Source organism: Bombus bifarius, unplaced genomic scaffold (assembly GCF_011952205.1).
Source record: "Bombus bifarius isolate JDL3187 unplaced genomic scaffold, Bbif_JDL3187 scf7180000008199, whole genome shotgun sequence".
Taxonomy (NCBI): Eukaryota; Metazoa; Arthropoda; class Insecta; order Hymenoptera; family Apidae; genus Bombus; species Bombus bifarius.
The window spans coordinates 3,937,612-3,955,227 of NW_022884505.1; the positions used below are offsets into that span (position 1 = coordinate 3,937,612).

Consider the following 17,616-nt stretch of genomic DNA (forward strand, 5'->3'; position numbering starts at 1 on the left):
GCATAACAACGATATAAGCTACAACGATACAAGAATCTCTTTCTTATTTCAAGTCAAAAGAACTGAAATATTAAATCTGTTTATCTGCATAATATTGGTATTTAATTAAAGTGAAATTTAATATCTGCATCTCTGGCAATTATTATCCAATGTAAATTGCTATCCAATGTAAATAATTACGATACATAGAATTAAAGTTGTAGAAATATTAATATGAATATTTATATCGATCAATATACAAAGATTTACTGTGTGGGCAATTTTGAGATCTACCTACGAACCAAATAGTCTCAAGATTCTCGTTCAGTTTTATCTTAGGTCCACATCCTCAAGGAAAGCGAGTAACATCCACGCCTTTCATCGAACGAGAACGAACGACAGGATCGACTTCCTCGATCACCTTGATCCTTCGTCGAACTTACACTTACACGTAATATTTGCCCAACGAGGATCGCCCATAACATTAACCTACATAACATGAAATACATGTTCCGTAGATCGTGAAAAGTAAAACGGAGTAAGTCGCAAGGTAAAAGTTGCGGAGTATGGATATACATAATGATACACATGCGATAGCCTATTTCTATAAGAGAAGTTTCCTTACGATATTCTTCAATTATTTTTCGTTCTTATTATCCGATAGAAATTTATATTTCAGGTGTATTTTCTGCTTTTCTCGTGGAAGAACTAAATTTCCTATAAAATTCATCGTATTAAAAATAACATATAATACGAAATACAGAGTGGATTATTAAGTACGAAGGACTAAACGATGATTTCCTCTCTATAAATCTCACGCAATTCCGTTCCACGTAGTTAAAGCTATGGGGTTAGCAATCACTTCGTCATCGCACGGCACTTTATCGTGCCAATTTAAATCTCGCCTGTATTGTTCGAGCAAAGTAGCAAAGTTTGTTGTGTCAGCAAAGTAATAGGCACTTGTAATCGTAGTCGAACGTTTCAGGAGGGAAATTATCGAGATCTACCTGAGAAACGTATTTGATCGATATCATTAACGATCAAGCTATATCGATACTAAAATTGATTAAAATAACATACTAAAGAATTGGCAAATATTTTGTTCCGTGAATGTGGTAAAGATACAGTTTGAAATACTTTGACCCTGGAGGAATACAAATATTTTTCTCTATTAACACGATCGTTATTAATATTTACTTTGTTAGGATCTTTGAACTTTTATATCTCCGTCTTGGTCTTGTTTTAGCATCGAAGAAGATTCTCAACGTGTTAAGGAAATAAAGACGAAACAAGAAAATCATTGGATGATAATAACAATTTGTTCATATTTCTCTGAAATTCGGAATATGTTTCGACGTTAGAAGAATGGAATGGGCGAAAACGGCTGAAGAAATGCAACAGACTCGGACCAAACTTTTAATCCGCAACATCTTCACGCTCGTGTTGATTCTATGTTTACAAAACTCGACTGGAAACATTTCTTGCTACTTTTTTCTAAAATTAATGGGATATGTACATAATTAATAGTCGAAAGCAATTTTCTCTGGCCACTCGATAATAATTTTAGAAAACGAGTGCTCTACGATTTCACGGCGCCTATCGATTAAATGATTCACGTATCCGATACATATTCATGAAAACGATCTCTTTTTTCCTTGTGAAAGTAGCGTTGAAACTTTATGATTCAGCTACTCCTATTTCTCTTTTATATGTTTCTTCCTTTTTTGCTTTTTAACCAATTGCTTCGCATGCTTCACGTTTTACTGGTTCTCGATAACGTTCCTCGGCGAGATTCCCAGTAAAAGTTAATGCAAGCTGGTCTCGTGCCTCGATGAAATATCGCTGATAAAACCTCAACGACATTCTTAATACGCTCGACTACGTATTTCAGCATTCCTAATAAGTGTTTCAAGATTACCATTCTGGATTTAACGTTATTCCGATAGCCGGAATTTAGTTTCTTCTGTCAGGACGTATTTTAATGGGTTTCTCGCCACTCGTTTACTACGAGACAATACGAGAAGAATAATTTTGTATTTGCTCATCGCTACTTTACATAGCGAGACACGATTTTTAATAGCACGCCAACAGATTTCCAGATAAGTATTCATGGTCAGTTGAGATTGTTTGCGTTCTTCGCGAGATTCCCACGTGATAATGGGAAAATATATTTCAGGTCTAGCGCTCAGCTGGAATACGAAATGTTTTAATGGATTTTTTGTCTCTTCATATGCATACACAAGCATCAGCGTGGTGTCGACTTTAATGTCTTTTCGAGTACATTCGCTCGACGATATTTGTTCTAGAAACTTCTCTTTCAACGATTGCGAAATAAAATACCGCGGCTTTGTATGTCTGGAGAGGAATAAGCAAAAGGACAGATTACAATTATTAAAATTCGTTGATAATGAAATTAACAAGTCCTTCTACATTTATACCAACATGTACAAATTTGTCTTCTCGATCCTTTTTTTTTTTTTTACAAGGAGTTTATTGAGTCCAGAAAATACAGATTTTAAGTACATTATTCACAATAAACATGAATTTTTGTAATGATATGATAGGCAAAGACGTAGCCATGCTGTATCATGTGTGGGCGCTTTACATTTTTTGTTGTATGATGCAGTTTTTGAGTTTAAGCCTCTGGGGAGCGGAGCTTTTTGTTTTATTCTTTTTCTGTCCTGAACAACTTGGTCGCAAAACAGGACGCTTCGGTAGTTTGCTTTTTGGGTGCTTGTCTTCTCCATCCTTTGATCCTTTGCGTGACCAATACGATCTAAGAAATCATCCATAAGGTGCTTATTATTTTGAGGGAATAGTTCAACCTTCTAGGCTCTAGAATCCAACACGCAACGGTAAAAGATAAGCAAGAGACGATATCTAACCGTTTGAGTCTCGGGGGTCTTTGAAAAAACAGGGTCGAAAAATCCCGGACAGCGCGATAGCACTTCTTTTAATCGATTGCGAAGAGAAACAAGCTGGTCATATTTGTTATTTTTATAAAATACATCTATATTGTTACATATGCGCACTATTAGTTCGTAAATATTTCAAGTTCGATAAAAATTATCGAGGAGATGACAATGGAACACAAAATACCGTCAGTCGTCCGTAGCGTTCAAATGTACCGAGACTTTTCGATACAAAATCTAAACAGCGCTGCTTGGGACTTAAAATTACAAAATCGTTTACGCTTTCGTGTTACTAATTTTCCTGCGTCATTAAGCGTGTATTTCGTAATCGATCTAAAGAGAGGTTGAAACGTAGAAATTGAAGGGCCGCTAGAAGGAAAGGAATTACCAGATGAAAAGTTTCGTATTGGCAACCCCTCGAACGGGTTATCGATCATCGACGCTTAATTTAATTAATTTGGTCGAAAGTGGTTGCTTCTGTTGTCCTTATGAGGCGCGTGGTAGACTTGCAGCTGATCCCAGCGATCACGTGCCTCTCGCAATCATCCATCGTCGTTGTATTTAATGTCTCTACATAGCGCAGTCAGGATAATCGATCTACATTTGCATTGCAAAATAATATCACATTGGCGCGACGCCAGTGCCGCAATTGGGTCGTATCTTACAACGAATTAACTTATGGTACGTGAATATACGGTACAACGATAAATTTCATGACTTGAAACGGCTCATAATAAGTTAAAGGTGTACGTGTAAGACCGTGTCATGGACAGATGCTGTTACCATTTCAGAGTGTCCTTTATTTACTTCGATCGACAGGTGGAACGTGCCATCGGTTGCACGCGTTTTCAGTTTCCTGGACAGGCGCGCGGAACCAGAAGACAAACCGCACAGTCAAGTCTTGCTGACTCAGACGCTAATTTCGGAGCGACGACGTATAATCACATTGTGTAATCGATTTACGAGCTACCGCGAAAAGGACTAAAGAAAACACGTTGAATGGACTTGTTGTGTTTTGTAATCGCGTGGCCAAGCGAACGAACAATACGCGAATAGCGTAAAAATATTTTGTAAACTAAGGAACGTGAAGCGTGAGATGGAATTATCGTTGGGATAAAAATGGCTCGCCACTGTAACGCGAAGATTTATTACATTAGTTTAGTCATTAGAAGAGACACACGCGAAATACGTTTTAAAGATAATATCTTGACCGCTCAGCCATTGAAAGCTAATAAAAATCGACAGATAATTTGAAGAAACAAGTTGGGAATAGAGTCAAATTGTTTGATCTATCAAATTGGCAATTACAACAGATCGAATACTTAACTGTAGTCAGCAATTAGCAAAGCTAATTGAATCACCATGTTCCATGATAATTTATAATTGAATAAAATAATCACGTACTAATCTATTTTAAAGTTGATTCGCATAAATTGAACCGAGCATGGTTGGAAAAGTACGTAAGAATAATTGGATTTCTGTCAAATGTTTTGAAAAATTGTCCACGTTGGCTGATTTATTCGAAACAATTTATATCGTTGATTATATTTCACGATACCAGGAAAGAGATATTGTCGACGTAAAATTTCGATACGATTTATTATTTGCTAATAGAATAAGCGTTGTTGTATAAAGCAGGAAAGAGAGAATAAAATCAAGAATCTTCTAACAGCGTGTACTGCAAAATTGTCTTTTATCGATAAATAATCTATTTTCTCTGGTCAAGTCTAAAGGTCAATAAGTAAGTGGAATGAAAGATGGAAATTGTATTATCTCTGGTGCTTAGCAACGATCCAATTTCCTGCAAGCCAGACTCGACGCATTTCTTGGAATAAACGAATTTTGCGATTCTACGAAATACAACAACGTCAAATGCAACAGCGTTCGTTTATCACTCGCGATAAGAACGAAAATTTATCGTATGCGGACTGTCGCCAATATCAAATTTAATATTATGCAACTTCGTGGCAATGTCTAAGTTACAATCTAAGTTAAAGTTAAAGTCTAAATTACATTCGAACTTTCTAATACGCTTCAAATCGTTCGATTCGCAACTCTTGGCAAATTGAATGGAATTATACAGCGAAAGGAAAAAGAACGGACCTCTTTGACCAGACGTAACGAACTGAAGCGAGAAAAGAGAAGAAAGAAAAGAGAAGCGCGAAGAAAGTAGAACGGTTGTTTCGTGCTATTTAAGTTGTAAACCACGCCTTCCAATTTACGACAACGTCCAAGTGAACATGTAATTGGGAAATCCAGGCCGAATTATCAACAAACTGTCCTTTTCCCTTGGAAAATATTTTAGTCGGTCTATCTTGTCAGGCGTTACGTACACGTGCGAATTTATTATTACCAGTTTGCAGATTTCTATGCAAATATTTTTGTCTATCGAAACGACTAGAGAGACAGCACTTTGATAGAGATTTTATATATCTTTGTGTATCTATTCATTTTTAAAAGCGCGTTCCAGTCCAGACCGTTCGAAACGTCAATTATTCGAAATTCTATTTGATGATTCTGCCAGAATGAATATTCCGTATATTTTTGTTATGTATTTTTTTTAAATGTTGTTATGTTATAAAATATTAATTACGTGTTATTATATTATAAATTCATGCGAAGCCACGGTGTAGTTGTTACCGTCTGATGGGACACATTGATATTGACAAATTATATGGGACAAATATATATAATTATATGGGACAAATTATATATCGATTGTCTAAAAATAAATTCACGTTGTAAATTAATAAAAAAATGTAATTATTTCTTTTTTCAGCGAATGTCAGAGGCAGTTAAGCAGAGTTCTCGACGACATGGGCGAGGCTTCTGCCAGAGCCCAAGGTCTGAACAAGTCAATAACCAGCGCCGTAAAACTTCGAGATACTGACCATGTTGTTTATTTATTAGTTGACAATGAAGCTAACAAGTAAGTTCTTTAAACCTTCTTTAACCCTGTTTCTCCTATTTATTATTTTCAGTCGATTTTATCTCATCGGTTAAAAATTACAGTTCTTTTAAATACTCCTCGATATCAACTTGTATTTAACTCAAATATGAAAGACGAAATTTCTAAAAGCTGCAGTCTTCGCTCACTTTGAAATTCCTATTACTATCACGTCGAAGAATTTCAATCCTCTGCCATCAACAACTCTATCGAAGTTTGGTTTGTTCGCTACACGCTCATCCATGGACGATCATAATTTCTTTATTTCTTCCAATCCAATAGCTTTTCGCAACGATACGTTTGAACGAAAGGAGGAAAGATTGTCAATCTAGGTAAAAAAAACCGAGTTTTCTAAAAAGGAAAGCGCAATCATCGCTGCCAGACGAAGAAGTACTACTTCGAAAACTGCTCGATCTGATCGCTCTCGTAAAAACTTGGACAAACGACGAAGACCCTCTTGGAAACAGCAACCTGAACCCGAAGCAGAGGACGAAAAGGAAGCTGTATTTACCAGGATAAGGGGTTTCGTAGCGTGCAAAATGGTTGGCCGATCGATATGTCTGGTGTCTCCTCCCCTAGAGGAATTCAGCTTCCCCATCCTCGCAGAATCCAACCGCTGTGTACCGTCATTCAAAAGCTATTGCTCATAGTTAAACCGAGGATAATTCGACTCTTCACTTCTGTTAACCGGCTAACCTGTTAACTGCGGAGTTTACTTTCAAAAATTCTTCGCGAAGTGAGCAGGTAAAATCGAGCGATGAGGAGTATACACGTCGATCGCAGGGTAATTGCTTGTATTATTTTTTAAAGCGAAGAAAAATGAAGAGGAAGGATTAGATTTCTATTTGGTAAAAAATTAACAATTCATTGTCGAAGAAAGGTATTATTGTTAAACACTGAAAAATTGCCAGGAAGCAATAAAGCAAAGTACTGAGAACAGTTTGGCAATAGTTTCCATGGGAGAAAATAATCAACACAATTTATTAAAAACATATGACAATGATCGATATACCAAAGAGAATAATTAAACAATCCAACACTTTTTTTTATAAAATACATAATGGTTTTACTGAAAGTAAACATACCGCTAAACGTCACGTCGATGTACATGTCGATCGCAGGGTAATTGCTTGTATTATACATTTTTGCGAAGAAAGTGAAGAAAAATGAAGAGGAAGAATTAGATTTCTATTTGGTAAAAAATTGACAATTCATTGTCGAAGAAAGGTATTGTTGTTAAACACTGAAAAATTGCCAGGAAGCAATAAAGCAAAGTACTGAGAACAGTTTGGCAATAGTTTCCATGGGAGAAAATAATCAACTCAATTTATTAAAAACATATGAAAATGATCGATATACCAAAGAGAATAATCAAACAATCCAACACTTTTTTTTATAAAATACATAATGGTTTTACTGAAAGTAAACATACCGCTAAATGTCATTAATATTACTCTTTACTAAAACTTTGAGTTTGTGTAGTAAATAGTAATTTTTTACTTTACACGAAGAGTATACACGTTAACCGCAGCGAAATAAAGTTTTCGATTGACGTGTATACACGTCGAACGTAATTAACTGGTTAAACGATTGTCAATAGCGTAGTAATGTATTATATCCGTGTATTTTTTTCCTTGTGTTTGGAGTAACATTTTCATTAATTCGTTGAACTATCAGATATTACATATCACATTGAATCTCATTGTTATTTGAAATTCTCACGATTCTTGATAATCCGCGTGTATACAATTCTAGTGAATTTTCAGCGAACGTATGACATTATTTAGAAATAATCTCTTGAAAGTTTTACCAAGATCGGCTAAAGTTGTCTCGTCGACCGAGTCCTCGACTTGTTATTAATCCATCAATTTTGTTTCGTAATCTCTTTGATTTATGCGAAATTTCATTTAAAAAATTGTAAAAGTTTTTGAATAATCACCACGTATGTTATTCGTAACAGTTTCTTTGTATGTCTTGATGCGTTGTTACAACAACGTATAATCTACACGTTCTAAAGCATTTTGTATGCAATTTTTTACTCGAATTCGAGACAGAAACAAACTACCTATGTGCATAAAGCTGCGTAAAATCGAAAGTAGTGAAAACTGCGAACGATCCTCGACTTACGAACAGCATACAGTGTATATACGCGTAAAGCGTCTCATATCCTGTTTCTTTTTATCATAATCGCGGAGAAAACTTCTTCTTGGTACTGTGTCGTGTGCGCAGAGACAATAACTGGCTCGTGAAGCTTTTAAGTTACTTTTCACGCTGTCGTACCGCGATATACGGCGTTAATTAATTGCCAGAAATACCGAAAGTACGATGAAATTCCCATCTTCACGACAAAGCCAGTTTAACCGAGATACGATCGACCTGGCTTGGGTTACACGATTCGTTATAACAATGGTGGATCATGGATATCGTTAATAGACGAGGAAACCAGGTAGCGTGAGAAAGTCTGTGCTCGTTACGTCGATGTGAAAAAAATTTGAAATCGTAAATTATAGTTCGTTGTATTATATCGTTGCGAAACGCTCGATGATTATCGCGTGTAAGAATTTTCGAACAGCTATCGAGAGCTTTTCTCCATCGATATCGTTAGCTACCGTTAGTTTCGCGTCTGTGTAATTTTTAATTTATAGAAATGAATTTATTGATTATATTTATAATGTATAATTCGTCCCAAACTTGTAGGGAACATTTCAGACGAAAATCTAAGATACATCGCCAACTCTGTTCGAGGAAAAACTGTAATCTGTTCAGTTATGAAAATACCTACATATTTAGAGAAACGAATTCAGTTTTAGTTCCTAATCATTTGTAATCTGAAACAAGAATCCGATGTACTTCATAGCAGTAAACATTGCCATTTCAGTCGAAAGATAAATTCTTATTCATTTATTATTATTTATTATTATCATTTTATTATCTATAAATATATCCGTTTAAGAAAATTAATTTATCGATTATACTTATTATCTACAATTCATTTGTAATTTATAATAATCTGCAATTTGAAACAAGAGTCTGACATACATCACAGCAAGAGACATCACCATGTCCATTCAAAAATAAACTGTAATTTTTAAACTCGAACTTATTTCCTCTCCACAAAGTTGTGGCACGGCGAACAGACGTAAGGTGTAAATAGCAATTTCGCCGGGGAACAGCTGCCCGAAAACAGCACAGTGACGAATACGATGGTCCAATTCTTAGCTCCGCTACGAACTTCCTCGAGTCGCTGATCCCCGTGTTTTCTTTCGCTCTATCTACGTCTAGGAACGCGAACCTCGAATGGACCGCAGCCGTGAATCATCATCGAGTAATATTACGTACAACGTTCCTTCGATTTTGCAGCGGACTGGGCAGCGTGGTGGGATTGTTGAAGACCGGATCGAAGAACCTCTTCATGTTCGACGAGACTGGCGCTCATTATCAGCTGAAGCCAAGATGCGTTTTGGACTTCTATGTTCACGAGTCACGGCAACGCATGGGCCTTGGAAATATTCTCTACCAGCACATGCTCTCCGTAAGTGGATTATGCAATCGTTAAATCAATGACATTTCGTACGAATGATTTTAGTTTGGCGGAAGACTCGCGTACAGTGGAAATTCGAAGCTCAGGTAGCTTTCTCGAAGGAAACGCGAAGGGATGTGTGATATTGGCAGTAAAAAAGTTCTTTTTTATTTATATGTCGGGTTATCATTAGGATTTAAGGCGCGTAACGATTCTTCGTTTGAATTAGCCATTGTTTTACGAAACAGAGAATATATTTACGCGAATAAACAAGATTTTACAAAATATTATGAATAATGTGTTTAATAAATGATAAGATTAACAAACGATAAGTTTAACTAATAATTAGATTAAAGAATATTAAGTTTAACGAACGATAAGAGGAACGAATAATACGTCTTACGAATAATAAATTTAACGAATAACGAGATTAACGATTGATAGGTTTTACGAATAATGAATTTAATTAACGCTATTAACAATGTTCCGGGGTTCAAACGAATCCACGGTCAACGGGATAACTCTTTACTATGCGTAGAATAATTTTAAACACAAAAATACGATTGCTGAGACACTCGGTAAATTGCTCGATGTATCACTTTCCAAGGCGATCGCACGAATGAATATCCGATGAAAATCTTTTTCGCTATACGACTGCATTTGTTTGTTATATGCTCGCTGGAGACATCGAGAAGGTTCCAATCGTTGTTGCTAGGCAATTTCTGTCAAAAGTTTGTTGTATACTCTTTGGAAACATCGAGAAAGATCCAAACGCCGTTACTAGGCAGTTTCTGTCTGGAGATTGATTCCTAATACAACGTGTGTCCCATTATATCGACATCTCTAAAGTACAATTCTATGTAATTTCTAGGGAGAACGATACAACCGATCCACATCTTCGTCAGGCAAAACGTTTATCCCGTGACCGTGGGCTACGTTCGGCGACCAGTTGTCACCTCGAACCCACTTTCGCTTTTCACAAATATCAAACAATTACAAATGACAATTGCTTAATTACAGTTATGATAAAATCTAGGCTAAAGCATTAGAAGGCTTCCTCAAAATTGCAAAGGGAAGGCTCCGGTTTTCCTTTCATCTCCGACATATACATAGGTCTAACGTCGCATCAACCGCGAGATTATTAGCTGCGGAGGCGGATGTGCTTGAAGCTTTACGTCGATCAAATGAGAGAAGTTTTGTTCGTAAACGCCTTGAATTGTTTATGAAATTCATGTTTGTACGAACATAAGTGAGAAGCTACGATCTAGACGCTAAAGTCCGTTTCATTCGCTAGATAATAGTTCGTAGAATATAGTTTAGAGTTTGTAGAATTGCGTATGAAATTGGTGGTTTTAGTTGGCAGAAGACTCCGGTGGAATACGAAAAAAAGCTCGTATGGTATTTTCGAAGGAACTGAGAGAAGATTCGACGTTGATAGGAAGAAAGAGATTTGTTCGAGACGCTTTGGATTACTTGTGAAATTCGTATTTCTATGCAACTAGAAGATCGAGACGTAGAGATTTGTCTTATCTATTAGATATCGTGACAGGTACGGTATTTTGCATATTTTTGCACGTTGTACGCATCCGTTGCACTTTTAAAACAATTTGCTACTTTGAATGGAAATTTGCATAAACTTATGGAATTGCTTGTTGAATCGAGTGGTTTCAGTCGATAGGAGACCCGTCGAGGAGTGGAAATTTGAAGCTCAGGCAGCGTTTCTAAGAAGGCATTTGGATTATTTATGAATTAAAAATATAATCGACGACGAAACTAATTTAATACTTTGAATGGAAATATTATGAAATTATATATTGAATTAACGACTTTAGAACGAGTATTTTTAACTGGCAAGAAACTCGCGTGGAATGCAAATTTAAAAGTCGGATAATAATTTTATTAATAGTGGTTGAAAACAGAAATTCGTTATATTTTATGTTATTTACGAACCAAAGATATAATTAACGATACAAACAATTTAAATACCTTGGATTAATATATTGAATAGCATGTATGGTAAAAATTATAGCCAAAGGTGCGATGACGTTGTTGAACGTGTTAAACGATACAGATAATCATAAATATGTTAATCTCGTTTTAATACGAATCTCGTTTTAGTCTTGTGTATGTAAATATGTGTATATGTTGACAATTATTGCCACCGGAGAAACAAACATTTTTCGCAATATTTCAGAACTATTAATTATTCGGTTTTTCCTATTCAAATTATAAATTGCTAACTTGCAAAACGCTAATAAATAGCGAAAATAAAAAGGACAGAGAATTTCACGCTTTATTCGTATCTACTTAATAATTATAATATTACGTAGATTCAAGATTTTATATAGCATTTTTGTCACCTCGTTTGTTTACTTATCATCAAAATAGCGTTCGCAACATATGCGACATCGAATTTGTGATAATGTCAATGAATTTACGAGGGCAAAAAGAGTAGAATGGAACGAAAAATTGGCGTTCGTGTTTGGTATACCAGATTTTTTCCTCCGCTCTGTTATGGTCGCTGCACTTCTGTCAGAATCACAGCAAGTGCTGCTGGCTTGTGAACTCACCTCGTGTTCCTGTGAACAGTACTCGACTAATACCAGATTGCCAACCGGTGCGCGGTACTTTTCCGTAATTAAAGCTTATTAGCTTCGGTTCACGACATTTTATAGAACCTGCTGTTGACATGAGAATCGTACTTTTCCTCTTTTCTGTTCGAAATTTCAATCACAAAGAGTATGCATTTTTTTAGAAATAGAAAAAGAGAAACTTGCTAATTAACGCGTTCCGCGTTAATAACAGACTTTTATAAATAAAATGTTCATTTGCTAAATTCCTCTCACTGTGCTATTGACTCTTCGCTGTATTAATATCTAACACGTTCGTTGCATTACAGGTATTTGGCAATATCAATATCTTTTATATATGTATAACGTTTCACGTTGCACGTGAATTTATTATACAACTTTTCTTTCCAAATCCCCTTCGCTTTTTATCGATATTCCGTATCGAAATTAACATCATCGCATTTATCAAGATCTACGTAAAAGCAAAGCCCATACGTGCCAATTGAAATGCAAGATACAAGCAACGAATATGTTAATCAAGGCAAACGCAACGGAAGATCAATGTTGCAAGAACAGCTGCAATTCCATTCTTCTCTAATTACATGTTTTAATACAACCATCCTAAACGTTTGCTCTTCTCGAGATGTTCGCAAGAAACATCTTGCTCACATCTAAACGAACACGTTTACGTAGCGTCTGACTTACATAAATTTTATTGCGTTAATCGTCGTACGCGTTTACTTTATTTACAAAACTATTCTTCCATCTCAGAGTTATAAGTCGTCGTCTAAAGAGATCGTAAACGATGGAAATAGAGAAGGGGAGAATTTTTAACGTAATCGTCCTAAACGTAATGTTCCTGCTTTAAAAATACCGAAGGTATCAACCCGGCGTCGTATCAAGTTTATTTTTAAATTTTATTGCGTCCAACGATGTAATCTTTTAATCTCGTCCAAGACCGTTGTTACTTAAAAAATCCTTCTTCTGTCTTAGAGTCGTGGAATCATCGTCTTCAACGAATTAGACTTTGCAAGTAGCTGTCTAAAGAGATCGTGAAAATGGAAAATAAGAAAGGCGAGAGAATCTTTTAACGCAACCTTCATAAACTTTTCCTTCTCGCGAAACGCGAAAGGTGTTAATTCGCATTGCGAGAAGGAAATTCCGTTTCGTGCACTGCCGCCGCTGCTGATTCTCTTGCGTTAATCTTTCCCCTTCGTTCTGTTCAATTTCGTTTGCCCACGAGCATGTGCGAAACGACGATGTTTCGCAACGTTCGGCTTAACGAGCAACGGCACGATTTTGCGTAAGATTTCCATGGAAGTGGTCTGCATCGAGATCGCTGGGACGCCTTTCTGCTTTTACTCGGGAAGTAATTACGTCTCGTTTACACCGTCCAGCACGGTTCACATCCTCTACGTGTGGGTGGATAGCAATTTCGTACGCAGGACACGAACTCGTGTAAGCTGTTCGTTATTTAACTGTGCCACTCTTAACGCCAACCATAGTCGGTATCCGTGTTGGAAAACCTGTGAATACGAATGTCGATTATAGTCGCCACGTAACGAACCATGACTGCTACCGTCGATCATCGGCGTTCAGGTAATGATTAGACTGCGGATGCTTATGCAAATTTTACGAACTTTTACGAACGTCAGTAGGAAAACGGAACATACGTAGAAATTTTACCTAGTAAATATCGCAACGAGTATCGCGCTTTGCATACTTTATATAGCTTTTTATATCACGTACAGTACGCGTCTTGCGTATTTTTAGAATTTTGCATTTTTCACGAATGTATAAAAATCCCGTAGTCTAGTCTGGTGATAATTCATCCGATACTGATTACGTAAGACGACCATCTGCACTGTTATTTCGATCGTCGTACTGCAAAATGTGTACCGAGTGAGTGCTTGAATTCGTATGCTGATCTCCTACTGCACTTAGCGCATGTGTACTGCTTTGTACAGTTTTCTGTTATTTAGGAAGAATAGTCGTTGAACTGTAGGAAACTGCAAATACCGATACTTCATTCGCGTAGGTTTTAATCGATTCTTTGGCGTTTAATTCGAACACGACGAACGTTCCTGTACTATCTTAATATCTGCACTCTGTTTCTTCATATTCTAAGATACTCGAATTCTATGAATTGTAACCGAAGTACGTTTCGAAGGATTTTGAACGTCGATTTGCGAAATCGCTGGTACAATAATACGTACACAGGAGTCGTACTCGTAGCTATGTATGCACGTCGTAAAGAAAGGGTTAAAGATACGCTCGGATACTTACAAGTTACACCTACCAGACTTCCGTTCTCTTCCCATCTTCGATAACAGACATTCCCGACGTCTGAAACGATACCATCGCGATAGTCTGGCAGATAGCTTGTTTCAAACGAAATCAAATATTTCGGCTCCTTTTATGCCGAATAGACATTGAACTTATATATGATATAATATATTAATTAAACGCACACGTAAACGGATACCGATCGTACATAGGAATTCAATTAAAGCTATAATTGACGATAATTAAGTTCTCGTCTACGTTGCCGTATGAAAATATAGATTAGAATTAATTAATGGAGTCGATAACGATAATTATTAATGCCATCGCGAATTGATTTAAGTATTAAATTAATTATATATAGTTTAGATTAATTTATCATGGAATTAATAGGAATTAATGAATAGTAGATCAATATAGGTAATCTCAGAAGTCTTCTTATAATTTCAATTTAGATTCTTTCTTGTCGAGATTGACAAATTTATGTGATCTTTCACCCTGCGTAGGTTGCAAGGATATATAAAAACGGAGGAATGACAGAACGAGGGGGAAAGTGTTCACAGGTTGGTTAGAGTAGGATGATGAGAGAGAGAAAGAGGAAAGAAAAGAGAGAAGAAAGAGGAAGGAACGGTAGAGACGAAAGGAAAAAGACAAAGCAAGAGGAGGAAATAAGAAAGAAAGGATGAAGAGAAAAGAGAATCCCTCGGTACTTGTTTATCGTTGTTCCTGCTAATTGCGTAATTCTAACAGGAACGATCTGATATCCATTCGTTTTTACACAAAGAACATGAAAGTTACCGTGTCGTTCGTTGTTAGATACATTTTCGATGGCATTTTCAGATCTCCGATCTTCACAGAATTAAGTACAAATACACTAACGAACTTCGATCTCTTACGCGTATTTGTTTCATCGATCTCATTATATATTCGAAATTAGTTGCGGCGTGTAATAGGAATTTTATCTTCTTGTCGATCGAATACAAGGAAAAATCACGTTATACGCATGGTGAAATTATTTAATGAATTTCCAACGAATTAATTCGTTTCGCGCGATAATTAGGAATAAGAGAAACGACGCGAGAAGCGCGAAGTCGATGTAAGAAGCAACGTGTTACTATACGTGTACCGTTACACTACAGCGATCTAAATGAAGGATTTCTTATTTTTTCGTGCAGTTGAAACAGCACACAGAGCGGAACGTAAGGCGACCGAACACAAAGCCAGTCCTTAAACAGAGTAACGACTGGCCTCTTTTTCCTATCCTTCTTTCAAAGTTCCTGCAACCTGTTTCTTGCCCGTGCACAGATCGATAGTAATTTTCTTTGCTTTCTTGTGGAACGACCGGCGCTCGAATCCCAAGTTCACCGACGAAATCGTGGCTCGCGTGCAATTCTCTAATCACCGTTTCTCAACCTAACTGTACGTGTAACTGTCCATTGTCGAACGTTATATTCTCATGCCATCTTTGTAAACTGCACTTATTTCCTTATAGTCCGACACATTCCTTCGATGTCAGTTTAAATACGTTCTTCGGTACTTCCTGTATTATTATTAGAAACTGTAAGAATGCATAGCGTGCATAAGTATACTTAAGTACTATAAATATATAAGTGCTACAAGTATATTGAATACTATAAGTACTTAAGTGTATTTTTATATATAAAATTAATAAACTTACTAAAGTATTATACTTAAATACTATGAGTATATAAGTGCTATAAGTATATGAAATACTATAAGTACTTAGGTATAGTAATTAAGTATATTTTTATATATAAAATTAATAAACTTAAGTACTATGAGTATATAGGTGCTATAAGTATATTGAATACTATAAGTACTTCAGTATATTTTTATGTATAAAATTAATAAACTTACTTAAGTACTACGAGTATATAAGTGCTATAAGTATATGAAATACTATAAGTACTTAGGTATAGTAATTAAGTATGTTTTTATATATAAAATTAATAAACTTAGTGTATAAAAATATACTTAAGTACTATACTTAAATATATAAAAATAGTCAGATACATATAAGTAAATATTCGAAAACATGCAAGTATACTAAAACGCGTGTACCGTTTCTTCAAATATTTAACAAATTTTGCTTCGACTAAGAGGATGAGTTAGGAAACCAAGTAGAAAGATATTTGAAGAAAAAGTTGATAGTTTATTTATCTTTTCGTTTATAATACAGTAATCTCTTAATTTTCCTTGTACTTCATGGCGTTCGTCTTTATTCGTTTCCTTCTTTCGTTATACCGAATAATTTCTTACACACTGCACAGAATAGAAAATATAACGAAATATATCGAAAAATATTAATCGGAATAATTATCGGTCACGAAGTCGAGAACGCTAGATTAGATCTTCGATTTTTTAACGTGCAAAGAGATTAAAACCGACATTAGATATGAAGAGAAAATACTCGCGCGCTTACGACAGCTAATTTCGTGACTTGTTCCCGATAAGAAACAACACCGTACAGGCTACTGTGGCAAATTAGTAGACGGTCTTAAAGAGGAGCGTGACAAAAGGTCATTATGCGTGGGTTTTACGGTTGCAGGTAACCCGAAAGGTGATTGAACTCGTTCAGATTATTTGCTGCGTTAGTTTATTTAAAGCTCTCTTGCGGAATATAAAATAGGATTTATAATGTAAAGGTTCAATGAGATATCAAATTATTTGAAATGTCAACTATTTGTACGTATTTCTGTGTATCTGTTTTCTATATATTTTCACAGTAATAATGCTTCTTGTCATTTTTACTTTTCAGGAAGAGAATATTAGGCCCGTGAAATTGGCGATCGATAGACCTTCAGAGAAGTTCTTAGCCTTTCTAGACAAGTACTACGGTCTCTCGAAGATTATTCCACAGAACAATAAATTTGTCGTTTTTCAAGGATTCTTTGACGACGGTACGTACACCTTTTTCTTCCTTAAACTTCCTCGAATCTTTAAAATTTCGTGGCACCCATTGTTTCGTTTAGAAACGACTTCAGTTACGAAAAATCGGTAAAATGCGATAACGTAATTATCGCGTACACATAATTTTTATTTAACTTATCGAATCTTCTTGTTTCTCTCATCAAATGTTTCTAAAATATTAAAATATTATCCATGCGATTGGAAGAGAGAAGATGGAAGAATCGAAATCTCCATGAATTCAGAAATATTGCAGCACTTTGGTCTTACTGTACTGTACCTGTAATCGCTAGACTGCGGACGTTTATGCGGTTTAATATTTTTATTGACGTTGGTAAAGAAACGGGACTTAAATACGAATTTATTTTATCAATTAAACATCCTAACGAGTGCTTTACTTTAAATAATCTGTATTTCTTTTGCAGATTGCATACATTTTACAAGTTTATGCTCCTGTAAATTCCAAAAGCGCGTAGA

General features: G+C 35.9%; 1 protein-coding gene across 4 annotated transcripts in view; it reads left to right on the forward strand.

The window, feature by feature from the left end:
• LOC117210303 (alpha-tubulin N-acetyltransferase-like) overlaps window positions 1–17,616 on the forward strand; it is a 29,477-nt gene that overhangs the window by 6,801 nt on the left and 5,060 nt on the right. For all 4 annotated transcript variants that reach the window (XM_033453205.1, XM_033453206.1, XM_033453207.1 and 1 more), the window contains exons 2-4: window positions 5,671–5,820; window positions 9,199–9,370; window positions 16,991–17,132. In XM_033453205.1, coding sequence (XP_033309096.1) covers window positions 5,671–5,820; window positions 9,199–9,370; window positions 16,991–17,132 — 464 coding nt within the window. The remainder of the gene's footprint in view (window positions 1–5,670; window positions 5,821–9,198; window positions 9,371–16,990; window positions 17,133–17,616) is intronic.